Genomic DNA, 26,990 nt, shown 5'->3' with positions numbered 1-26,990 from the left:
CCAACACCGAGCCAAAATCAGGAGTGATTATCCAGAAAACAGCCACTCGGCCTAATTACCATCCGTTAATTACACGGCTCCCGTGGAATCCCGGGCAGCCTCACCTGGGACAACTTCTCCAGCTACAAGGAGACCTTGGGATCCACAGGTGAAGGAACGGGAGGGACGGATGCCTTGTGGTCCCTCATTGCCAGCCCCAAAATCCTAAAAATCAGCTTTGGTGCCGTGGCTGTTGTCACGGGGCATGGAAGGACATCACCCAAAGAGCTGGAAAAGGAATTGTTGAGGTTGGAAAGGACCTCCAAGATCATCAACCTTCCCACAGTGAGCTCGGTGGGTGCCCAACCACCTCCAGCTGGTCATTCCCAGGTGGAAAAATGCCCGGCGATGGGTTTAGGAGGTGATCCCTGTGGATTAGCTGGTTCTGGTGGGATGCAGAGCCGAGGGATGCTGCACGGTCCAGGGTCCTCCCTGCGAGCCCAAACACCAGCCAGATTTCAAGGTATATACAGATTTTATTTAAAAAAAAAAGAAGTTTACAGTTCTTTAATTATACACAACTATTGGAGAGGTTATACCCAGAGGAGAGGCAGCTGCGCCACGCTACCGACAACGCCAGAAAAAAAGAGGAGAAAAGGGAAAAACAACAAAGAGCCGACTCAACCGAAGGGAAAACCACCCCGAGATCTCCTCAGGTGCCACCTGACAGGAACCCAGCACAGGTGGGAGAATCGTGGCTGTTGCAAAGGGGAAGCAGGATGTGGAGAAGGGAAAAAAAGCCAGGAAAAAAAGGAAAAAGTATTATAAAATTGTTAAGCACATCCCAGCCTTCCCGAGGAGGGGGGAGGGAAGGGGAGCCCCGTCCCTGTGGCACGTTTGAGGGATGGGGTGGGGTTCAGCCATGGAGGAGCAGCCAGGCTGGTGGCAAAGCTCTGCTCCCTGTGCCAGCATCCTTTGGCATCCGCCAAAGCAATCCCTGGGTCGGGAAAAGTCGGGGCAGAGGGACATGGGGACGTGTCCGCTCCGCTTCTCATTCCATGGAAAAGCTCGAGGGCAAAAGGAGAAATGACAGGGGTAGAAGGCAAAGGTTGTTCCCAAAGCAGCTCCAAGGGCTGTGGCAAAGTTTGGCAGTGGGAAGTTCATCCCAGGGTCCGGGAATTCCCAAGGTGACATCACCACTGTTTTGTGACGAAGAAAAACACTCTGAAGGTGATCAAAAAAAGCTCTCTTGCTCCAGCACGTTCACCTTTTCATCCAGATTAGGCTGGTGAAGTCCTACACACACACTTTTTGTGGGGGGGAAGATTATTTTGGGAGAAGAAGGGAGATTTGGGGGGGGGGGAAGAGGTGGAAAATGTAGGAGGGGAAGAAGCAGCGGGGTCTGAGGGGGTGGGACAGGAGCTGACCCCAACCCACCTCACCCCTGGAGCACCTTCACCCAGGACACTTTTCCAAGCAGCGTTTTGGCAGCTGGTTTTTCCTCCCAGGACAACCCTGGGATTTGTCACGGCTTGGGAAGTGCTGGGAATGGGCATTTCTGTGGCTCTGGCCACGCTGAGCCAGCAGGCAGCAGCCTGGACAAGCTCCGTGAATCCATCCCGTTGTGTCCTCACACAGCCAGCTGTGCTTTCCCAATATGGGGGTTTTTTTTGGGAATCCCAGCTTAGTGTTTCCCAAAAGGAAAAAGGAGGACACTCCAGCAGCTGGATGCCCTAAATCCACGTGAGGGAATGATGGAGAAGAAAACCCTGCAAGGGAAGGGGGCGAGGGAATTAGAACACTGTTTTTATACAATATTGAAAAAATACAAATTTTTATTGTGATTTTTTTTTTTGGTTGCCTTTTTTTTGTTTGTTTGCTTGTTTTGTTTTTTTTTTTTTTTTGGTTTTTTTTGAAGCTTTTAAAACTGAAATCACCACCCAGCACTTGACTCTACTCCTAAGTAGCACCTACAAGTATAGCACAAGCAAAACTGCCAGGGCAGCAGGAAAGCGAGTTAAACGTGGCCCCTCCCTCCCCAAATTAATGAGCAAACAACGTGCTAGATAAGAGTTAATTACATCATTACATGTTAAATAATTAATATTACCCTCCAACAAGCCACAAATGCTAGATAGAGAACTTCAGCACAGTACTAGCCACAGCCCTACATCACTGCTGGAAAAGAATGGGAAAAAGGAGAGGGAAAACCTTTGCTTCGTGCCCGGAATTAACAGAAAGGAAATTCATGGTAGGTTTTTATTCAGGAAAATCATGCCAAAGCAAAGTGGGACTTGATGGAGTTTTTGTTTTCTCCCCCCCAAAGCAACAGAAAAGAAAAGAATCTGATTGTGCTTTATGAATCAGAGACAGGGTTGGAATCGCCCAACTCGGTGGCGCCTCGAAAGGAAAGGAAATAAACCCCAATAATTCTGGGCAAATGACAAATGTACCAGTCTGACATTCAAAACTCCGCTCCAGAGTCGCTCAGGGTGGGTTGATTTTTCCTGCAGGTCGCATCACAAATGAGAAGATCTTGCCCAAACCCCTTCGAAAAAATCCCCAAAAGAAAACCAGCAGGTAACATTCAGCTTTAAAAATCCATCTTAGTTTGAATCTGCGATGCACAATTATCCCAATTCAAGTATCCCAAGGAGACATTTACTCTATCAGATTTCTAGGAACAACAAAAAAAAAAATCTCTCAGCTTGCTGCAAGACACCAGGAGAAATCCAACATTCCATTTCCCAAACATCCTGGAAAAAAAAAACCAAAAAAAAAACCAAAAACAAAAACCCAAAACCAACCAACCAACGAAAAACCAAAGAGTGAATTCATTAATTCATTTGCTTCCTCAATTGGTGCTTTTTAGTTTTTTTTTTTTTTTTTATTCAGCTCAAATTTTGTGTTTTTTTTTTTTTTTTCTAAGATCATATTCTTTGTTAACTCTTAAGGAATTTTTATCCTGTTGTACACACACAAGCAGATGGGAACCAAGCTGGTGCAGAAGGGGGAGGAAAGATTAAAAAAAAAAAAAAAAAAAGAAAATCAAATCGGTGCCGATGGATTCGTGGACTTTGGCCAACGGGACAATTCCGTGGATCTGAAGCTCTGGCAAGGCCAATCCATCTGGTCAGAGGAGCTCCCAGGACACGGTGAGTGTTTGGCAGGTGTTTGAACCAGATTTCGAGCAAAAGAGGGAGGGGGAAAGAAGAAAACGAAAAAAAAAAGCGCCAACTCGAAGCCATTCAAGGGCAGCAGGTTCCAAACTGGGACAAGGGAAGAGTTTGATTTCCATGTGCTCCAGGTCAATCCCAGCACTGTCCAAAGAGCATCATCCGTGGGGTTCCGGGCGGTTCTTCCCTCCCAGCAAGGGAACAGCTCCTAATCCAGACCAAGCAAGGGAACAACATCCAGCTTTTCCAAAGTCCCCAGAGGAAATCCACCAGTGGTTGTCAGTCCCTACAGTTCGGGAGGGCAGGGAGGAGTCCACAGAAAGAACGGACTGAAATTCCAAGTCATTTTCCAGCTTCAATGCTCTGAGAAGCTCCAAGCCTTTGGATTGGTTGTTTTTTTTTTTTTTTTTACTTAAATCCCTCTTTTTTTTTTTTTTTTTTTTTTTTTTAATGTGACTCCACCTAAAACACGACCTGGAGGAGCCCCTTCCATCCCTACACAGCTCTACCATCCCCAAGGTTTTAGACTCGGAGGAAACCTCAATCCGAGAGCAAATCCCTCTTTTTATTTCGTTTGTTTGCGGTTTTTTGTTTGGTTTTTTTTCTTATTTTTGCTAATTCCCTCCCTCCCAGGGCAGCTGTTTGGTAGCACACCAAAGCTGACTTGGCCAAATGGAATCTCAATGCATGCATCCGGGCTGCATATTGCTACCAAAATGGAATGTTGGGAATATGCTATGCACCTCGGGAATTGGGAAATGACCAAGAAAATCAAGATCTAAAGGGTGATATATATATATATATATATATATATCAATGCTATAATTCATAAAAACCTTGTTTAGTAATAAAAAAAATTGCTTTGTTTAAATATGAATATTATAGTCTGCTTCTCATGGTTAGGAAATTAGAGTCTCTCTGAAAAGCAGGTGGCCTCCTCTACTACAATTCCATATCCTGAGCCTCATCTTCCGAGAAGTCGGACATGGAGCTCTCGGACGAGCTGTCCCCGGTGCCTTCTTCCTGTTCTTTTAGTGCTTCTTCTGTTGCATATTTCTGGATGTATTCTGGAGGGGAGAGAAAGAAAAAGAACGTTTAGGGACAGATAATCAACAGCTGGAGGAGGTTGGGTCACAGCACATTTGGTAAATCAGAGAAATTGTATAAATTGTAAATGATCCTATTGCCCAGAGCAGCTGTGGCTGCCCCTGAATCCCTGGGAATGTTCCAGGCCAGGTTGGAATTGGATGATGTTTTAGATGCCTTCTGATCCAAACCAGCATGGGATTGTGCATTTCTCACACCAAACACAGCATTGCCCAGCACTGGGAAAACAGCTGGTGGAGACCCTGTCCAGGATGTGCAACCTGGAAAGAAGGAAGATCCCAAGGATCCTGTGTCAGTAGCTGGAAACAACCCAAGTCCTTCCCAGTGGGATGTAACTCATGGAATAAGACAGGATTTGATTTGCTGCCTCAGTTGGTGACTTCGAGGACAGCTCTAAAAGCCAGCAAGGGGCCTGACTTGAAGAAATGAAGAGCTGAGTTGAAACGGATGGGACAGAACCGTCACTGAAGCAAAGCTGAGAACCAGACTAAAATTCCAGACTAAATCCTACGTAAGCCAAGTGTAAGGAAGGAGGAACAGAGACAGCAGAGCACAAAACTACTCCAGGAACAGCTGCACTGTTTCTTTTCTTTATTATATGTAAGAAATGGATGGATTTGGGATGCTGACAGGACAAGAATGGGGCTCTGCAGAACCTGCTCTGGTGGAAACTCCCTGCCCATGGCAGGGGCTGAAACTGGACAGCTCTTTAAGGCTCCTTCCAACCCAAACCATTCCATGATTCTGTGACACATCCTTGAAGTGGCTGCTCCCTTCCCAGAGCTTTCCAAGAATTTATCTCCCTCTGGAAAAGGGGTGCTCACCCAAAGAGGTTGTTATTCCTTGCACATTCCAGCAAAGGGAACCCAAGTGCTGTTGCTGCGAGGCTTTGGATGTCAAAACCCTTAGTGGGAATCTCAGAAATTCCCTCTGGGATTATCCCAAATCCACCTAAACACTGGCTGCAGCTGCCTTGGGAGCTTCCAGATGCAGCAGCCACCAGCCAGGGACTGGCAGGATGGGAGGCCACCAGCACTTCCTCACTGGCTGCTTCCAGAGGACATTCCCACATGGAAGCTGCTGGTGGAAAAGGCCTCCTTGAGCCTAAGCTAAAACTTCAAGCTTAAAATGCCACTTTTTATCCAGAAAAGCTCCTGGGCTGGGGTTTTTGGAAGGTTTAATCCAGGAAAAGTCAAATTTCCAGGGAGTTTCCATGCTGAATGTTGCATTCAACTGGGACTTTCAGTCCATCAAGGAAAAAAAACCCCAAAATATCTAAATATTGACAAAGCATCTCCCACAGAAGAGTGCTCGGGAAGGGGAACCCTCACACACCAATTCCTGCCAGGAAAACACCACGGGATTCATTCATTTACAAACCCTGGAGCAACAGGAACAAGCTGTGATTACACCCCTGGTGTTCCAAGGGATTCTCCTGGAGCTTCAGCCACGTGGGGTGGGAAAACTGCTCCCAGAGATGTCCTGAGCTCCCAGCAAAAACTCAGCCTGGATATCCTTCAGCTGTTCCTCACCCTGCCAAAGGAAGATTCCCTAAGAAATCTCCCACAGAGGAAGCAGAGCAGAGCAGGAATTATAAATTTTGGGCCTGTGGCCTCCTCCCCAAACCACCACATCACACAAACATTCCCTGCGCTCCCAACGACAAAAACACCAGGAACAGCAGCAATAAATAAATCATGGATTTGCACTCCCAAGTTTCCCAGAGCATGGGAGCTGCCAGGATCCTCTGCAGCAATTTTAACATATCCAAGGCTATTTTTCAAAATGAGGGATGACAGAGTTCAGCTCCATCCCATACTTGTCACGCAATCCTGGGAAGAGCTGGCGGAGTCAGGACGCTGGGATTTATGGAACATGTTGCAAGCACTCAAAGCTCCTTCCAGATCATCTGTACCTGGATGGAAATGAGGGAGGAGGCTATCCCAATATCCTGAGGGATGTCCTCAGACCTTCTTTGGGCTGAAATCAGTTTTTCTGGCTTTTTTCCAAGGAGATTTTTGGTTTTTAGGCTGTTTTCAGAGGACTCTCAGTGCTGGCACTGGAGATTTTATCTGACAAACCATTTGGCCTGGAAGCTCCCTCGTATGAGAAAGCAGGGAATGAACTTGGGGATACTGAGCAGGGCAGATCTGCAGGGAAGTTCCCACAATCCTGTCAGAGCAATCAACCAAGGGAGGCTGAATATTTCACAATTTAAATCACGGCTCCTTTGGAGTTCCACCCTCAAAAATTGGGCATTTCACACCAGAACAGAGTGAGTCCAGGTTTAACCACTCCTGGGCGACGTGGCAGAGCTGATCCCACGTTTTGCTGGGGATACCTGAGCTTTCCCAATTCCTGCTGCTCATGGAGGTTCCAGACCTGCAGACCCTTCCCTGGCAGGGCTCCCAGGGACAGTCTCCTGGTTATGCAGTAACAAAACTCAGCTCCCTAAAAACTCAGTTCAAATCCAGGCCAAAGGCTGGAAATTTCCCACCAGGAAATGAAATGTTGCTTGGGTTTTGTTCACTGGATCAGAGGAGAGAGGAATTCCATGGCTTTGCCATAGGCTTGGCACAGCAGGAAAGGGGGCCATGCTGATTTTAGGGAAGGCAAATCTAAAGCACAAATCCTAATTTTTATCTCATTTCTTATGTTTGCAAGACTAAGTCCATTTGTGTGTTTCACTCACCACATTGCTTGGACAATCCTCCTATTTATCCAAAGTATTTTGGAGGTCCTTACTGGGAGCTTCTTGACTCCATTTTGTCCTTCCAAGCTTTCCAGAAGCACCTCCAGCAGCTCTCCCAGTGCTCCCCCACCCTCTCCAGTCACTGTGGAGTCCCACTCCTGCTCACACCAACATCCTGCTTCCAGGAAAAACCATTCCTTTCTTTTCTGAAGGCACTTTTGATCTGCCAAAGTTCCTAACCCCCTTTGGTCCTTTAGTTTCAACTCCTACAGTTCTTTTCCTCATCTTCCAGCCTTTACTAATTTCTCTGCAGCTTCCTAATGGCATTCCCTGAACCAGGAATGGATCTGGGAAGCCTTGGCTGGACTAGGAAGGAACAAGGAAGGATTATTTGGCATTTTCCATAAATTCCTGCTCCGGCACAGTGCAAAACCACCTCCTGCAACAGCATCCCCAACTCCCTGATTGCTGCACTCAGAACTTTCCAACAAGCCATTTTTTATCCATTAATTGTGTCATTGGATGCTCCTGTTTAAGACTGGCACTTTTCCTGCCTTTTTTTTTTGGTCACACACCATTCCTTCCCAATCATTTCTCCCATCTCCCAAAATCACATTGAATCCTAACCCAGTTTCCTTCCCAGCTTTCCCTGTTCAGGCTCTGCTGATGATTTCCAACACAGCAGCACCTCATCCCTCCTTCCTTCCCATCACTGGAACTGGAAGGGGAAAAACCAGGAGGTGACTCCCAAATTTGCATCAGAGCCATCATTCCCTCGGGATGGAATCCCAATAATTCTGTTAATTAGGCCTCACCTTTAATTTTCTGTTTGTACTCTTCTGGTCGGTGGAGGTACATGGCTGCAGCGTCACCATTTAGAGGATCTATAGGATTGGGATAAGCCAGCAGCTGGGGCAGGAACGACTCAAATATATTGGTGAGATCTGCAAGGCAAACACAGAGTTGGTGTCCACGTCCCCAGAGCCAGAGCCATCCCAAAAATCCTGGAAGAGCGGCACAAACTCTGAGGGGAAGTGCACGGAGAGTCTGGGAATAAGGTAAAATAAAGGGAGTCAAATCAAAAATAAGAATGAGAATAAGGGCTGATGGAAGAGCTGCTGCAGCTCCTCACAAACTCCTCCTCCCAACACATAAATGAAGATATCCATGGGTGAAGCAAGGAAGGGGATGGAATTTTCCTGGGTTTTAATCCTGGCTTAAAAAATGAGGAAAAACCCCAAACCAACAGTGTGGTGCTCTGCCCTTCCCTGAATTCTTTACCTCTTCCAATCTCTGTTTAAATGTCTGTGCTCCATGGAAGGCTCCCTGCCCAAGGAGAGGGCTTGGAGCTCAATGATCTCCGAGGTCCTTCCAACCCAAACCATTCCAAGATTCCATGGAAGGCACAAAGTGTGTTCCACAGCTTCCCATGAGCTCGTTAATAGAAACCAGCACTCCTCCAACTCCAAACAATTCAGGGAATGTGCAGAGCTCCCATTAAAACCTTGGTGCCACCAGGAATCTGTCACCAAACAATCCACAACAGGAAACCTCCTCCTGGTGCCCATGAGTGACCATGGATACACAAAACTCTCTTCCTGCACCCCTGAGAGGACAAACTCCCCATTCCAGCGGTGGGGATGGGCAGGAAGCAGCCCTGTGTCATCATTCCTCCTTGGGAATGTTCCTTGTTGGGGGGGTTTCCCATGGGAATGTTCTAGAAATCTTTTTATCAGTCTCTCTTTCCCTGTGGCAGGAAAATCCTGCCTGTGGATGAGCATCACCAGTCCCATCCTGCATGGATTACCATCAGGGAATTCCATCACTGCTCAGGACACACCACATGAGCAGTTTGGCCACCTCAACCTGTCCCTTATCCCATTCCTGAGTCACCACCAAGCTGCTAAATTCAACCAGATCCTGGAGCCCTCAACTTCCCAAAAAATTCACCAAAAAAGGGGAAGGAGATCTCCAAGGGCTCCCTGTGCAAAGAGCTCCTCCAGCTCTGGGATGCAGCCACAGAATTCCAGGCTCCAGCTCCAGCCTGGGTTGGTGCCTGGGTTTGTCCTGGCTGGCACGTGGAGCAGCCCAGAGCCAGCAGCTGCTCCTGGGATGGAGCACAAGAGCACCTGGAAAAAGGATCTTAATCCAAAAAAGAGATCCCAGAAAACAGCAGGAATGCTCTGTAGGAGTATTCCCTGCCATGGCAGTGGCTTGCCCTTGGTAGCTGGAATCCCCGGGGACTGGATTCGGGCACTGGCAGCAAGAAGTTGATTTTAGTTTGTGAAATTTGGGCCAGGTGCCTCCACTTGGATCCACTTGGCCTCTTTGTGGCCATCTGACCACTACAACCTCCTGAGGATGAGGGAGCAGAGCCCTGGAATTCCCCCCTGGCTCACAGGACACCCAGGATAATGATTTTTTTCTTGAAGGAACCTTCTCTCAAACCCCCCAGATCTGTGTTGGTTCAGCAGGAACAGGAGGAACACGTGCAGGACGTTCAACCACAGCACTGAGGAGCTGATGCTTCCTTAGGGAAGGAGCAGGAATTGAACCACGAGGTCCTCAGGAATTTATTGATGCATATTCCAGGTCTCTCCCACCTTGGTTGCTGCTGGAATTATCTGAGCCAGATCCTTTGCCAGCTTGGGAGTGCTCTGCTTTAAAGGGGCAATGCTCCAGAAAGCAAAGGAATGTTATTCCCCCTTTTTTCATTTCCTTGTGCCACAGAAGGAGGCAAAGCCTTGGAAAGGAAGAGGTGGTGTTGGAATCTTGGAGTGGTGACTTTAGAGGGAAGTGGGAATTCAGCCATCCCAGGGTCCCCCTGCAGCTCCAAGGCAGGACTCGGAATGCTGGAGCACCAAACCACTGGAATCCTCTTGTCCTTTTTATGGAGAAGTGGCAAAGTTGATCTCCCACGACAAAGCCACGCTGTGATCCTCATCCCTGTATTACCTGAGGAATTCCATCATTCCAACGAGGAGTTATAGCTAAAATCAGTTTTCCAGGGAAGAATCTGAGGGATTTCATGTGCACATTTCCCTGGATTTCCTCCACAAAGCATAACTGGAATATCTGAAGTTCCCATTTTTAAATGCAGCCTGGACTAAATTCAGCTGTGTTCCTTCCAACAATTCCAGCTTTCCCTAAATTCCATTTTAAAGGAGCTTCAGCTGATCTGTTTTATCTCTAAAAAGGAGACGCATAACCAGAAATGAGCCCAAGGGGATCACTCTGCAGCATCAGAGGCAATGCCACCTCCTAACCTGCAATAAAATCTTATTTTTCACCTGATCTTGGCTCAGGGAGGAGTTCAAAATCCAGTAAAAACCTCAAAATCAAAGAAAAAAAACCCCAAAAGTGGCCTAAAATCATCTGTCCCCCCAATACAGAGAAAAATGCCCAACTCACCGTAGAGAGCTGTCCAAGTTTGATTGATTACATCTAGACATACAGTTCCTGACCTGGAACACATGGAAAAGATGGAATTAACACTGGAAAACCCTCTGGGAACGGAATAAAATCCTTCCCTACCCCTTCCCCAGGGTTTGGGATAAGCCCTGATTTATTCCTATTTATGGTCAACAGCTGTCAACTACCTCAATCTTCCCACTCTGCCCAAGAGAAAACAAATTGGAATTTTACTGACATGGAAGCACAGGCAGCTCCACACAACCAAAAACAAAGTGGGAAAACATCTGAAATTTTGGAGGATTGAGCACGGACATGGAGGAGGGATTCACTTACGCTTCGTCAATGTTGGGATGGAAGATTTTATTCATGAATCCTGCAAGGAGACACAGAGGTAAATTAGCAGAAAAATCCCAAATAAATGTCTTTTTTTCCCCAAGAGGAGTCTGGAATTTATGGAACAAGGACTCATCGGAGTGGTTTCAGAGCCATCCTGGCCTGAGCTATAAATAGCTGTGTAACCTTTAAAATAGGCAGGCACCATTCCCAGCCTGGGGTCCTCAGCCATTCCCTCAAAATCCAGGGAAACCTGGATTCAGGAAATTCAGGAAAACTCTGCAGTGCAACCACAAAGCTTTTGTTGGATCCTGAAAATTCCTTTCCACGAGCTCAACGGAGCTCACACATCTGATGAAGTGGGTTTAGAAGGGCAAGAATTTTAAACAAACACTGAACACCGAATTTAAATAATTTAAATTATATTTATGATTATATTTATTGAATTACATTTCTAATTTAAAGACTTTTAAATAAACACCAAACACAAATTTAAGCTCAACATTTGATTTTTTTTTTAAATATAGTTTTCCCAACAGAGATTTTCTATGAGCTCAACATCACAACACTAATCTACATGTGCGAGCCAGGGAGGTAATAATTCCAATTTTCCATCAATACAGCAATTAATTCTCCTGTTGGTGCCTCTGGTCTCCTAAAAAACAGCTCAGATGAGGTTTAGGAGGAGAGAGCTCAATGTGGCTTTGTCCACATTTCAGATTTCTGGATTTGAGAGGGATTCTTTTGTTCTGAGTTGCAAATTAAATTGTTAAATAAACCCCTGTGGTTTCAAGACTTCCAACGTCCCAGCACAAGGAGCCCCACACTTTAATCAAGAGGTAAATTTTGTTTTCCAGCTGCTAACTTCAGCCTCAAGTTCAGAACAGTTGGAAGCTCCAAACACTCCTCTCTTATCCCATAAATAACGATAAAATTAAGATATTAATGGAATTATGCACCACCCTCAATCTGTATGGAAGCAAAGCACATCCACCCCAAAAAATGTTTCCAGTGATGGCTGAGAGTGGATGCAGGATCCAGGATCCCAACTCTTCAAGAGGAGGAACCCAAATATTTGGATGTGGGCACGAAACAAACATGGAATGGGGATGGAATTAATTCCTACATTTCTGGCTTGGATAAATCATTTGGGCTCTGCCCAGAGGGGCAGCTCCAACCAGGAGAAGCTGCTTCCAAACCTTGGCATAGCTTTTTTAATTGAGAGTTTGAAATAAATCCCCCTTTTCCCTGTTGTGCCCCCTTTTTTATTGAGAATTTGAAACAAAATCTCCTTTTCCCTCTTGTGCCACCATCCCACAGCCCAGAAATCCCGACAAACATGGCCCAGGTGGGAATCTCCCTGCACTCTGCAGGAATCCATTTAAGCCAACAGCAACTATTGCTTCTGACAAGGATAAAAACAGACAAGGAATTCAGGTCTGGGATATTTGACTCAACCCATTGAAAAAGCTCCTTCCAGGACTCAAAACACACAGCAGTTTTCTTTCCAGAGCAGCCCCAAAAGCCTAAAAAAAAATCCTCATTTACCATTTAAAAAGCTCCCAACCTCCCCCACCTTCATCCAAGCACTGGAGTATCATCTCTGCCCAAACAAGGAGCAATCCCAGTTTGAGTGACAGCATGGATCCCATCTGGGATCAGAGCTGGCATATGGGTTGAACTCCCTTCCTTCCCATGGATTCTGACACAAACAGAATTCCAAGTCTCCTTGGACTGCGGGATTTTGCACAGATACAACACAAGGCTGAGACGACGGCCGAAGCCAGAACAATCTCCAAGAGGAGAAGGGAGAACTCCATAAACATCTCCACACTAACAAGTGGATTTCAGGAATAGCTTGGCAGGATTTAGCTGGAAAAACCGAAGCAGATTTCAAAGGGGAAGCTGTAGTTTCATCAAATATTTACGTTCTGCAGCTCCCGCAAGTTTAAATCAGGTCACGGATCCATTTTGCCAGAGCTGAGCTGCAGCGAGCACTGATCCCCATCCCAAATCCTGCCTGGCTCTTTGTGGGGAAAAACCAGTGAAATGAAGACTGGAGAGGGTGGGGAAGACACTGAGAATAATCCCTTCCTTCACATTGTCCTTGGGTTCAAGCTTCCCAAATGGAACAGTTGTTCTGCAGGGAAGAACAGGAACATCCTCTCCCTGCATTTGTTTCTGAGGACTCATTCTCCAGCCTCATTCCATGGACACAAATTGTCCAGGCTCCATAGAAATCCTTCTTTTCCCTGATCCAGGAGTAAGCACAATTCTCTCCTCCTTTATGTGGAATGTAAATTCTCCTGCGCCGACATCGTTCCAACAAACCCGACTTGCTCCGTGTTTATTTTTACAGATAAAAAGGACACAGCGCCCATGAACATCCAGGTAAAAACGAAATTCCAAGTTCAAAAAGAAGCCAGGAGGAAGGAAAAAAATTCCCAGCACTGGAGCAAGTTTATTGCCACAGGCCTGAAGACAGCACATCCCAATTAATGCAAGCAGAATTCCAGGTGAGCATTCCATCAGACAGGATTGGGATTTTGGGCTCTCTCCATGACCTGGAGCGTGAAGCTGAGGTCACAGCCTGTGATTCCAGGTGCTGGAGTGACTTCAAACACTTAATTTAACATTTTAAACCAAAATTGCCACTGAACTCCTGGAAAAGCCAATGTTTGGGAAGAGTATGAGCAGCACAGTCCACCCTTTTTCCATATGGAGACACTGAAGTCCAGGATTGCCTTTGGAGGCAAAGCATAAAATAAGATCAGCCTTTGGCTGATAACAGAAGAACCCCTGGATATCCCTAAGGAATTCCACAACAGGAAGGGATGCAGCTGTTCCCACCCTGGAAAACCAACATGTGGATGCTGACCTTGAAAACTGTGACGTTTCATCAACAGCCCCTGAGTGAGAACTCCTTGGATTGCCAAAAAATCCTTGAGGAGAAGGGCATTGTTAAATTTAAATCTCAGCTCACTGACCAGCTGCCAGTCTTCCTCGGTGCTGGAAACACTCAGAACACTCCAACAGCTGGATGTATTCCAGATCACAGAATTCCAGGATGCTTTGGGTGGGAAGGGACCTCAAAGCCCCTCCAGTGCCACCCCTGACATGGGCAGGGACACCTTCCACTATCCCAGGCTGCTCCAAGCACCAATATCCAGCCTGGCCTTGGGCACTGCCAGGGATCCAGGGGCAGCCCCAGCTGCTCTGGGAATTCCAGGCCAGCCAGGAATTCCTTCCCAAGATCCCATCTAACCCTAAGATCCAGGGCACTGCTTTGTAGTGGGATCAAAGTGAGCAAAACCACAATGGAAAAACAGGAGGAATTCCAGACTTACATCGATGTCCAGACTGAAACTCCCAGGAAATGGCCACGAGGAATGACAAGAAGCAACGTGCTGCTGTCGTGAGCTGCTTTGCCTGCAAGTTCTCCTCCAAAAGGCAGATCCCTAAAACCTGGATAACTTGGGGAATGTGGAAGATTCCCACAGAATGGTTTGGGTTGGAAGGGACCATAAAGCTCATCCAGTTCCACCCCCTGCCATGGGGATATTTTCCACTACCCCAGGGTGTTCATCCACCATCCAGGCACAACTCAAAAGTTGGGAGATAAGAGGGAAGAGCGACGTTCCCAAAGGCACATCCCAATCTCCTGGCCTTGCCCAGGGAGAGCCCAATAACACCGACGTGCTCCGTGTTTATCTTGACCAACAAAAAGGATGAACTGACCATAAACATCCATGAAAAATGAAATTCCAATCGCAGCTGCATGGTTGAGGATAAATGCAAGAGGATTTCCCACTGGATCCAGGGATGAAGCGGGTTTACATCCACCTACCCATCCCAAACTCCCCACACAGGGATTTGCTCATGGATTGAGGCCAGTTGGACACTTGTGCCTCCCCAAACACCCAAAGGCCTGCAAGGGAACTGGGTTTTAATCTTTAGATATTTCATTTTTTAATTTTTAAACCCACTTTACACCGATTTCAGGGACTCCCTTCCCGTGGAACCACCATGAGAAGATTGAGGAGCTGTGGTAGGAGGTGGGGAGAGGGCAGCAGAGCAAATCCTCTGTCCCGGTCCCCACTGGTGTCTGGAACAACCAGTTTAGCCTGTGGCCGTTCCCATTTTTCAGGGATGTTCCCACCTCGGAGCTTCACTCCCTGTCAGGTCAAGGAGCCCTCCTTGGCAAAGGCATAAATTGATTTTTGATGGAATTTGGAGGTGAGGAGCCCTCTCAGAGCACTGAGAATGGGGTGCACTCACTAACACAAGGAGTTTTTATCACTCAAATCCCAGCAGCTTCCCAAAACAATAAATTTAAGCACAGGCCAGGAGAAATCTGTGAAATCCTGGCTGGAATTAAATGAAATTTTAAAAAAATTAAGTTAAATCCAGCTTCATTCTTGTACCAGCTGCCACAATGCCTCGTTCTATACATATCTATATATAAAAATATATATTCCATATGTTCTGTGCACACAGAGGGTGTCTTGTTTGGGGAAGCACTTGGAAAAAAGGGAAAACAGAAATGCAAGGCACCTGCAGATAACTGGGACAGAGATGGAGGAAAATGAGAGCTGGGTATGAAGATATAGAAAATATAATAATAGAATAGAATATGAAATAAAGATAATATAATATAGGAATAAAGATATAGAATTTATAAAAATATATTGATTTATAAATATATTTTTAATATATTTAGAAATATATATTTATATCTTTAATATTGATTTATAAATATAGAGAGATTTTATAAATGCAGAAGGAATTTATAAACATAGAGAGAATTTTTATAAGCATATATAGAATACATAGAATTTGTTTGAGCAATTGAGGCTCTGGGCATATTGAATGCAAATTTTCCAGTCGTGGGATTTGATTATTAACAAACCCAGTGCTGGCCTAATACTCCTGCAGATTTTAGCAATAAAATATGAACTTGAAATTCAAACAATAGAAATGAATAAATAGTAATTAAATAGTAAATCAATTCCAGGGAACAGCTCAAGCTGCCAGGTTGTTTCTACTGCTCCTGTATCCGAGCAGGGCAGGACATTGCCAGTGAATTTCCTCCTGTTTGTGGCATCAAAGGGAATGAATCTCCAGCTCTTGGCAGGAGCAGGGAGTGATTAAAACCACCAAATTTACACCAAGTTTTCTCCTGACCTGGAGCTCCAAAGAGCCCTTCCAGTTCTCCACAACTCCCCTTTGGAAAAGCAGGAAAGGCAGGAAGTTCCCCTGAAGATATTAAACCCCAGGGAAAAGGAGAGAAGTGGAGCCAGCAGGGGCAGTGAAATCATAAACAGCTCCAAACACTTTGGAAGTGGGAGCAGACATGGAGCAGGGAATTGCTTCCTCAAAAATGCAGGAATATTCCCATTCCCATTAATTGGCTGAAGCTTCGGGAGCAGCAGCATCAGGAAGTGACTGGAGCTGGTTTTGTTCAGAGCAACTGCTCCAGGACAACCCTGAAAATTGGGATATTCAGGGGTTTATTTATCCTGATGGGAACAGGAGCCCAGTTGCCAGCCCTACATCTGGCTCCGTTTAGATTCCTGGCTTTTCTAGGATGTCCAGTTCCCTTTTTACTGCAAGCTGGGGAGCTCCTGTTGGGAAAAATCATCCTGCAAAATACGGGATCTCTCCGATTCCACAGCACACCCAGGCGGTGCCAGGAATACCGGGAAGGTAGCGCGGGATGCGATGGAACACTGGGGGCTGTGCCAGGAATCTCCACACGGATCCCAGGATGGTTTAGGTCCTTAAAAGCCATTCCCAGTGCCAGTTTTAGGGAACAGCACTAATGATGATCCCTGTGAAGGGCAGGGAATAAATGCCATGGATATTTGAGGAAGGAGCTGTGGATGGGAGAAGGGAGCGAAGATTTGACAGGAAAAGAGCCAAAAAGCTTCTCCTGGACTCAAAGAGCATCGCTGCTCCTTCAGGGATTCCCAAAACATCCACACCTCTCCCAAGGACAACTCTGGAACCCACTGGAAAACCCTCTTCTTGTCAGGTTGGTGCTTTGGGAGAGAACACCAAGATTCCCTGGATCTCATCCTTGGATCCACGCTGGGATAAAAGCAACTGGAGCAGATTAGAAGGGAACTCTCGGCCACCGCTTTTCCGGAGCACACGGATACGCTCCGAGCCCTCACGTTATTTGCTCCAAAAAAAATTCCACGGTAAAACAAACCAAAAAAAAGCGCCAAATATGCTCCGAAAATTCCAAGTTCTTTGCAAAAAGCCCATGCCAGGATCAAAGATTTCCAAGGATGGAAGGAATAGTTCAGCCTCCAGCCCTGGAGGAACAAGGGAAGGTGCAAGGACGGTGCTTTTGCTTTAAGCTTTAGCATAAAAGTGGAATTTATTAAAGGAAAAGCTGCTGGATTCTGTATTTTCTCCAAGGAGGGACTCACATGGACAGGATCCTTTCCAATGCTCCCAGTTCAGCTGGGACAAAGGTTTGATCTGGAGTTATCAGCAATGTCCAAACCAGAGATAATCGGGATGGCCCAGGAGGCTTCACCCAGGCCTGGCTGTCCCAGATAAGCTGGGCTGGGGCAGCAAAAATGGGAACCAAAGGAAAACAAACCCCTCCCTGCAGCTTCCTGGGAGCTTTCCTGAGGCCCAGCACTTTCCTTGGAGTTTCCCAGCTTTTCCAGAGCTCTGCTTTGCTACACGAGCTCAGGTCTAGCAAGGATTTTATCCAACCCAACTCTTGTTTCTAGCAAGAGGCAGATTTTTGGGAAGAAAAAAAGAGGGGGGGAGGGGGGGGTTCAGCAAGAGCTTGAGGAGATAAAAGGGGTTTTTCAGCAAGAGGAAGATTTTTGGGAAGAAAAAAAGGGATTTTCCAGCAAGAGGCAGATTTTTGGGAAGAAAACAAGTTTTTGTCAGCCACTTGAACAGAGACTCGTAAGGTGAGGGAAGCTCCTCATGAGGTCTGGGATAAACCAGTGGAAACACAATGGATTTAAACAAGTGAGGGATGGAAAATTAAAAAAAGGCAGCAAAACCAACATTAGAAGGGTCAAAACAACTCAGTGATTTGAGCAGGAAACAGCTCCCTGCACATCATCCTGCCCCTGGATCCCTGGAAGTGTCCAAGGCCACGATGGACTGGGGTTGGGGCACCCTGGGATAGTGGAAGGTGTCGGGGTTGGAACTGAAGGAGGTTTAAGGTCCCTTCCAACCCAAAGCATTCCATGATTTAAGACTGCCCTGATCTGCATCAGTTTGTGTCACTTTGGAGTGAGGAGGGACAAAAGGACTGGCAGCAAACAGTGGGAATTCACACTTGGAGTGTGACTCCCCAAGAGGAAGCTCCAGAGCTGACTCAGGAGGAAGAAAAGGCTCCTCAGAGCTGCAGATTTCTCTGCTGTTACTCAGCTCTTTGCACATTTCTGGGGTTCACAGAAGGCTTCAAACAAAAAAAAAAAGGTAAAGAACGGTGGATGAACAGCATCGCCCTCTCCCAAAAGGCACAAATCCCACTTGGAACAGATTATTTCTCATCCCACAGAGCTCTCAAATAAAATCTTAGCCTAAGGGGTTATTTTAAGGCAGCAGCCAATGCTTGTGAGCTCCAAAGGAGGATGTTGGTGTTGGAAAGGGCCCATCCCATCCAACCCTTCCAGTGGAGTTTCCACATCAGTTCTCCCTGGGCAGCTCTCCCCATTCCTGGAGTCCCGTGGTGGCTGAGCCACAAACACATCCCTCTGCCCCACAGGTGACACTGCCCCAGAGGTGGCACTCATTTCACCATCACAAGGGAGATGCTGGAACTTCCTGCTCCAGTTTTCCAAGCAGAAAACTGGAAAATTGGTTGTTTTATTTACAGCTTCAGCAACTGGAATAAAGTCGGGCACCTGGAGACATCTGAGGTGGCTCCCTGTTCCCCAAGGATGGATCCAAGCTAAAAACCATTTCTAATTAAATTTCCAAGGTGAAACAAACCTGACCAGTCAAGCCAGTATTTTTTTTTTTTTTTTGGTGATAAATCCCTGCTCCTGAGCTCTTCTGCATCGGCATTCCCTGCTCCAAGAGGATGGAGGCTTCAGTGGAGGAACTTCCATCCAATTTTGGACAGAAGACCACAAAAGTTGGGTTCTCCCCAAGACCATGAACTGTGGCTTTTGCTCCACCACCCACCAGTGGAGTTATTATTAAAAAAAAGCACATGGAATAGAGATTTAATTCATCAACACACAAAAATGCAGCCAAATCCCACTCCCAGCTCCTACTCCTTCCAAAGCCCAAAATTCCTCTCTGCTTGAGATCTGAAATCTGACAAAAAACATTTTGCAGACTTTAAGGTCTTATATTGCACTGGTACAACTCCACCTGCAAACTTGAAGCACAAATCACAGGATTTTGATGGAAAATGAGCATTTGTTACCTATAGACGGGGATTTGAAGGGATATTTGTCAGGAAGGTCGACTCTTACTTTCCATACTCCACCTTCATACGGTGCTGCAAGGGAAGAAAAGCAGGAATTAGACACTCCACAGCTGAGGAGAGGATAAACAGAACCAGAGCATTAAGGAAAACACATCTCTGGAATAATACACGGCTCCGCTGGGGGTGAGATTTCAGAGCAAACCTCCCACGGGAAAAGCCTTTTTCCTGCTCTGCCTGACACGATTTGAACCGATTCTGGAAAAGATCTCGGCACAAAGACACTGGATTAAAACCAGGCACTTTGGGATCACCTCCTGACCTCTGGAGATGGTGCTAAATTAAGGTGGAAAAGCCATTTTAACGACAAACTCCAAAGAAATTCCCATGACCAATGCAAAACTTGGGAGCCAGGTGTAGGAAAGCTTAGGAATGCTGAAGGCTGGAGGTTTCCAGAGGCAGCATCCAGCTCTGCCAGCTCCAAAGGGTGGGGTCTATCCATGTCCACACTCACAGCTGGATCCTCCCCACCCTCCAGAAAGCAGCTTCCCTGGACTTCTCCCTCTCCCCCTTAGATTTGCTCATCTCTTCCCCTCAGGAATGGCATCTCCCACTTCCCCACCATAATCCACTGGCTTGTTTTTTAGAAGGGCTGGGTCACGAACTTACTTCCTTGTGGTCCATAAAACTTCACGACAAATTCATTGAGTCCTCCTAAGATTGTGACTTCGTGTTTGCTCTCAATCCTGATGCAGCAAGTCAAGGAAAAACATTCAATCCGGGAAACAAAACCCAATTACTCGGAGCCAAGGAATTTACTCAAAGCCTGTTGACCCAAATATTCAAAATATCCCAAGCCTGACGTGGAATTTCAGTGTCCTGACACATCTAAGTGACCACAGCACCACAATGACGTCAGTAAAAGCCAATTCCCCACCCTGCCCTGCCCTGAGGAAACTTGGGATGAATCCTCAGAGCTGCTGAGTTTTCCATCCTGTCCTGCAAGGTGTGAGCATGGATTTAGGAGAGTGTTGGGCCCCTACCAGCAACGTGTGAGAAATAAATGCACTCAGGATGCTCACAGCCCCTGCTCCCAGGAATTCCATGAAATAAATGCACTCAGGATGCTCACAGCCCCTGCTCCCAGGAATTCCATGAAATAAATGCACTCAGGATGCTCACAGCCCCTGCTCCCAGGAATTCCATGAAATAAATGCACTCAGGATGCTCACAGCCCCTGCTCCCAGGAATTCCATGAAATAAATGCACTCAGGATGCTCACAGCCCCTGCTCCCAGGAATTCCATGAAATAAATGCACTCAGGATGCTCACAGCCCCTGCTCCCAGGAATTCCATGAAATAAATGCACTCAGGATGCTCACAGCCCCTGCTCCATGAATTCCATGAAATAAATGCACTCAGGATGCTCACAGCCCCTGCTCCATGAATTCCATGAAATAAATGCACTCAGGATGCTCACAGCCCCTGCTCCCAGGAATTCCATGAAATAAATGCACTGAGGCTGCTCACAGCCCCTGCTCCAGGAATTCCATGAAATAAATGCACTGAGGCTGCTCCCATGAATTCCATTCTCCCCGGCTGCCTCCGGAGCTGGTGGAGACCTCCCACAGCTCCCATGCAAATCGTGGCACTCTCATGCTAATTTGACTTGCAAGCCCAAAAAAAACCCCGAGTCTTGGAAGAGACAGAAGGGGGGAGAGTGCGGCGTGAAAAGAACAACTGGAAGAATCAAAGCGCTTCGGGAAGAGGGGAATACAAAGGGAAAGGCAAGTGGGAAGAAGGGAATACAATGGGAAAGGCAGGAAATCTTTATTTCAAGCAAGGCTCGCTTAAGACAATTAGTGGTGATGTTTCAGCGCTGAAGCTTGATAAGGAATTCTGCTGTAAATCAGGGTTAATGGGTTGGGAATAATATCCTACAGCAATTCCCTTTCATCAATAGTCTGGATATGAATTACAAGGGAAGCAGGAGAAAATCAAAGGTTTGTTCCCACCTGAACTTCAGCTCTGCAGCTCCGAGGCTGCTCCCATTTGAGAGAAGGGGACACGGAATATTTCAAATAAGATCCCTCACATCACAGCAGGAGCTTGGCAGGAATGTTCCAGCTACTGGGAACTAAAGGCAGATTCCCCCTTTTTTCCCACATGACTTTTCACTCGGATGGAAAAGGTTTCCTGCTTTCATGCCCAGGATTGTAGGAATTCCACAGACCCCACTTGGACCTTGATGACACCTGGGCACAAACCCAAATATTCCCAACCCACCAGGAACAAAGAATTCCCACCTCAGATCCCTGATCTGAAGTGACGACCTGTGAAATCTGCTGGAGGTGCCTCACAAAGGGCTGTGAGAGGTTCCTGCAGCCCGAGGTGCCGACTCCATGCGAGCAGCTTGGGTGGGGAGATCCAAGTCCCATCTGCGGGGTCCGGCAGGATTTACTGCAGTTCCTCAAGTACAATGACTCCCAGATTGGACAGACTTTTCCCACAGTATCGGCTCCAAAAGGGTTTGGACACAACAACCTCCTTCCCCTCATTCTCATGGGGTGAGGGAAAAGTTTACAGCCGTTTGTTTTGGCTCTGGAGTTTTCTTAGTTCAGCAGGAGCTGCTCTGCCCTAAAATTCTATGGCAAGGAGCTCACCGCACCCAGCAGTCACCCAGGAGCAGCTCATAAAGGGCAGATGGAAACATAAATGCTCTCAGTGCAAGTGATTTCCCTGCTAAAATCCAACGGGAATCTCTGGGAAAAGCGACATCGCTCCAGGTTTGCGGAGAGGAACCTCCCTAAGAAGTGTCATGGCTGCTTTCAGTGCTGATGTTGAGGGACATTCGTCACCAGATCTTTTCATGTCATTCAGTAGCACATCAGGAAGTTTTAAAGTTTAATTCCTTAGGATAATGATTCCAGGTTCCCAAACTCTTACACGGTCCCACTGTGTACGATGATGGCCCAGAAAATGTTTAATACTGGAGGATTTCACACTCGCAGCAGCTTCACAGAGCAGGTTAAACACAAATGGTTTTACTTTGGACTAAATCAAGTCCTGCTTAATAAAAACCAGCTCTCCCACCCTGATCCTGAGCAGGCCCAGCCTGGATGCTCCCCAGCTCCGTGAGTTAATGCTGACCATAAATTAAAGCCGAGTTTTCCACACTCGAACTCAATCCTGGTGTTCCCAAATTCAGAAAGTATTAATGAGCCACACAGGGCCGTATCTGAATATTGTCCCTGTTGTGGCAAAGACCTAAAATTCCTATCAAAAAAATCAGTGAGTGAACTGGGTTCATGAAAGGGAGAAATATTGGGATGAAAGGTTTGGGAACAACCACATTGTTTATTGACATGATACCAGACACTCTTCCCTGTGAGGGTGGTGAGACCCTGGCACAAATTCCAAGAGCAGTTGTGGCTGCACCTGGATCCCTGGAAGTGTCCAAGGCCAGGCTGGACATTGGGGCTTGGAGCAGCCTGGGATAGCAGAAGGTGTCCCTGCCCATAGTTTGGGTTGGAACTGGATGATCTTTAAAGTCCCTTCCCAACCAAAACCATGACTCCATAATTGAGGACAGACTGAAAATAAAGCAGAATTCAGCAATAAAACCCTGGAACCAACACAGGGGAAATCTCTGGAAGTGCATTAGCAGAAATGAGGAAGCTGGGAAAACCCTCCTTCCTTGGAATGAGGTGAATTCCAGGTGAGCCCCCAGTTACTAACACAGCAGAGGTGAACCATCTGCCCTCTCCCTTCTCCACCACGGAAGAGATGCCCAGGAATGTGAAATCTTGGAATTCCACAAACAAAACAGCTGAGAGCACTCCTGGGAGAACTGCATGGAGCTGTTACAGAAAGAACATTTCCACCCTACAAGCTTTTTCCATCTCCAGAAATTTCCAGGAAAGGAAACACTTATTACAGAAGCCAGGACTCTGGGAAGACCAGGAATCTGAGGGAGACCTCCAGGCTCCTCCATCTCACAAAGCTGTTCCCACCGCCACAAGGGAACCCTCCAGCAGCACAAGAAATCAGCACAGGGGAACAGCAGAAGGATCTGACATGTTCAGAGCAGTGTCCAGCCCACATTCCCAGAGAAAGCTCCACCATGACTCCCGGGGATGTATCTGGGAGTGAGGAGCACAGGCTCTGATCCAACTGTTCTCTCAGCTCACACTGAATTTTTTCCGTAAGGTGAAAGTCTTACAACCAAATCCCAGATGAATTCTGTCCCAAACACACCAGGAATTAATCAGCAGCCTCGGATCTAGGAGCAGTTGCCTGTCTGAAGACCCACAATCCTTAAGGAACCCAGTTGTGCCAAGGGCACACAGAATCTCCTCTCCTGCATTCAGGGTTCCGGTGCCAGATCCCGCAGCGATTCCAAGTAACTCCCAGCAAGGAGAAATGCTCCAGGTCTTCAGCAAACTGAGCACAGCTTCAGGAAAGCCTAGGAAGGGAGCATCAAGAACTTGGAGCAAGATTCCCACAATTAAGGTGACCTCCATGCGTTTCTCCCGGGATTGCTATGTTTGTGTCCACAATTCCCAGCCACCTCTTTCATCGGATACTGATGTGCATCCGTGCAGAAAGCCCCCAGGAATTCAACCACACACCCAGAATTTTTTGGGAAGGCCACAGCCCCCTCACCTTTTAGTCCACCCTGTCCAGGCCAATCCCTCTGTGCCCACACTGCCTCTCAGTGCACTCTTCATTAGTGAAATTTACAAAAAACCCAAGAAATTAATGGATAAAGACTTTTAACATTCCTAATCCCAGGGGTTCATCCTGGAAGGAGCACTTGTCCCCACAGCAGGACACGGAGTCAAGCTCAGTGCTACAAACCCAGCCTGTAACACATCCCACGCCCTAAAATGTTTAACAACCATCACCCAAATCCCTTCCAAGACTTCTGGCCTTGCTGCTTTTATCTCCTCATCACCTCAGGATGCCAACTGGACCTGGTGCCAAAAAAAGCCAGTGGAAAAGTCAAGGGAAAAGAGAAAAATCTGGATACGAGTCAGGTTTCTAAGTTCAAAAGCCACAGAAATGAGGAGTGAGTCCTGAGGACCTGAAGATAAATTATCTTAGTTCCAGGACTATCAAGAGAATTTTAATGCCAGTAAATGTTGAGAATATTGACATGATGCTATGGAAGCTTGTTTTCAAATATCAGCTTGGAAGGGTTGCTAGGACAGAGCCAAGGGAATTTTTCAGGCTCCCCATCCTGTGCCTGAAACGCGCCAGGAGCTCCAAGGCCGACAGAGCCATGGATTTGCATGACAGGAACATCCCAGCTCCCTGTCAGGATCAAGGCTCTGCTTCCAGGGTTGAATTTACAGGAAATTGTTTCCTCGCTCAGAATAAAAAGCACTTTAAAGCATTTTGCTTTTTCTACATCAGGACAAAGCCCCCACAAAACCTTTCCAATCTGGAGTGCGAGGACCTGCCCATCAGTCAGGACAAACTGGCCACTATGGATTTGCCTGTTCCAGGGTCAAATTCCCATTTCCTCATCCTCATGCTGGGCCACCCACCACTGGAGGGTTGGATTTCCCCTGCAGCAATAAAAAAAAATTTTGTTAGGATTTGACTTCACACCCAGATCTCCCCAAATCCCAGATGAACATCACGGCCTACAGATGGTCTGTCTGTTCACAGGGTTGAGTGGCTTTTTCCTGGCAAACATTTAACTCAAAAAAACCCCCAAAACCAACCCTTTTATTAAGTTTCTTTCAAATTAACATTAGTTACAAGCTTGGAAAAATGAGGCTTCCAGATAAAAATACTCCACTGAAAATACAGCGAGCAGCCCTGACCCGAAGAGGAGCAGCAAGCTGGAACATCCCACGGAAAAACAAAGCTGTGGATTTATCTGGGGGTTACAACCAAAGTGAGAGATGGGTTGAGGGTCATGATGGGGAATCAAGTCCTTTCTAAGGATCTCTGATGTGTCCTCTCTTATTTCGAGACTTGTCTGCAGGTGAAGAACATCACCAGAGAAAACATCCTGAATTTGAGGGAAAATCAAACACCATACCTGAATACATTTAAAAAAGAAAATAAATCATCCAGCCCTGCCACCTAAGCAGAGAACCTGCCTTTGAGCAAATCATTCACCATACTTTGCGATAAAAGGTGATTTCAAAATGAGATTAACACTCAGACACTTGATTTTTTCCATTGTGAAGAGCTTTACACCACCATGCAAGGGAAATTCGAGGTGTCAGAGGTGTGAATCCCTCTGAAGTCTTTGCAAGCAGCACTTTGCAACATAAATCACCTCTATTAGTGCAACCGATGGTTATTCATGTTTATTTTCTTACAAAGGCAGATGAGCTCCACTCGAAGCAACACCGAACCCGAGGATTTACGGAGTTCCCGACGCGTGGGCAGCAAAGGGCGAGTTCAGTTCAGTCCCTCCCTGCCTCCAAGCCCTTGGAAGCTGCTTTTCCTCCTCCAAACTCCCTCCTTTCCCTGCTACAACACCCGCAGGTGCCAATGGTGCACGTGAAACAGCAGCCGGCGCCCGGGCTTTGATGCTTTAAGGCATATTTATCCCTATTTTCCTCAACTCCCTGCCCGTTACTCACATTTAACTTCCCTCAGGCTCCTCCAGCCCTGCAGGACACCAGAAAAAAAAGGACTCTTAGAAGTCAAAAAGGTTATAAAGGCAACAAAAAGCTGTGATTTCTTCGAGCAGCAAGAGGTGGATTTTTCGCACCTCGTTTGTTGCAAACTTCTTGAGAACGCCAAGGGAAAACTATTCCAGTATTAAAATCCACGGGTTTTCCTCAAGCCAGGGGTTCTTGTTGCCACAGGGCACCCTCACAGTTTCTACCTTTAAGCAGAGGGGTTTTGTAGCGCCAAAGCCAGGTTTGTTATTTGCCAAGGATGTTCTGTTGCACAATCCCTGGGATGACACCACCGGGGCGACCTGGGCTTTATCCTCACGTCCCTGGGGCAAATCCCAACCTTCCTTTGGCTTCTTCCTCCACTCTGCCCTCACGAGACCCCAGCTGCAGAGCTGCCCCAGCCCTGGGGACACAGCAGCAGGACCTGGAGCTGCGGGAGAGAGTCCAAGGAAGGCCAGAGAGATGCTTCAAAGGCTCCCCTCTGCTCTGGAGCCAGGCTGGGAGAGCTGGGAATGTTCCCCTGGAGAAGGGAAGGATCCAGGGAGACCTCCGAGCCCCTTGCAGGGCCTAAAGGGGCTCCAGGAGAGCTGCAGAGGGACTGGGGCCAAGGCCTGGAGGGACAGGAGGCAGGGAATGGCTTCCCAGTGCCAGAGGGCAGGGCTAGAGGGATAGTGGGAAGGAATTACTGGCTGGGAGGGTGAGAAGGAATTCCTGGCCGGGAAAAATGGGAGGGGCTGGAATGGAATTCCCAGAGCAGCTGTGGCCGTCCCTGGATCCCTGGCAGTGTCCAAGGCCAGGCCGGACAGGGACTGGACTATCCCACATCCCTGGGATAGTGGAAGGTGTCCCTGCCCATGGCAGGCACTGGATGATCTTTAAGGTCCCTTCCAACCCACACCATTCTGGGATTCTGTGATTCTGAACTGGACTTGTCCAGGAATGCCACAGTTCTGAAAGCCACAAAACTGATTTTAATCCTACCAAGTACAGAAAAAGGACAGCAAGGCGCTTCTGCAAAGCACTGAGGACAAACACCTTTCCCATCCCTTGGCTCTGCTGATCCCTGTGATGAGTGAACCAGGGACACCGTGACACAGGGGGGGTTTCACTCCTTGTAAGACAACACTGGTTCTGTTTGCTGCCAAAAATGCCCTGCAAGGACAGGAATTGTGAATTAATAACTGCACGGCAACCTGTGCTCGGCTGCTGAGTTTTCATTTTAC

At 47.1% G+C, this 26,990-nt stretch overlaps 1 protein-coding gene across 1 annotated transcript in view; it reads right to left on the bottom strand.

The window, feature by feature from the left end:
* Positions 1–1,796: 1,796 nt before the first annotated feature.
* Positions 1,797–26,990, bottom strand: part of UBE2H (ubiquitin conjugating enzyme E2 H) — a 45,420-nt gene continuing 20,226 nt past the window's right edge. Inside the window, exons 2-7 of the mRNA XM_082280926.1 lie at positions 19,787–19,863; positions 19,118–19,192; positions 10,702–10,741; positions 10,366–10,418; positions 7,770–7,898; positions 1,797–4,222 (exon numbers count right to left, since the gene is read on the bottom strand). Of these exons, the coding sequence (XP_082137052.1) occupies positions 4,098–4,222; positions 7,770–7,898; positions 10,366–10,418; positions 10,702–10,741; positions 19,118–19,192; positions 19,787–19,863 (499 nt within the window). The 3' untranslated portion in view covers positions 1,797–4,097. The remainder of the gene's footprint in view (positions 4,223–7,769; positions 7,899–10,365; positions 10,419–10,701; positions 10,742–19,117; positions 19,193–19,786; positions 19,864–26,990) is intronic.

Source organism: Coloeus monedula (assembly GCF_965178545.1).
Source record: "Coloeus monedula genome assembly, chromosome: 4".
In the NCBI taxonomy this organism is placed as follows: domain Eukaryota; kingdom Metazoa; phylum Chordata; class Aves; order Passeriformes; family Corvidae; genus Coloeus; species Coloeus monedula.
Note: the sequence above shows the minus strand (reverse complement) of the source record. Positions and strands in the feature narration are given on the sequence as shown.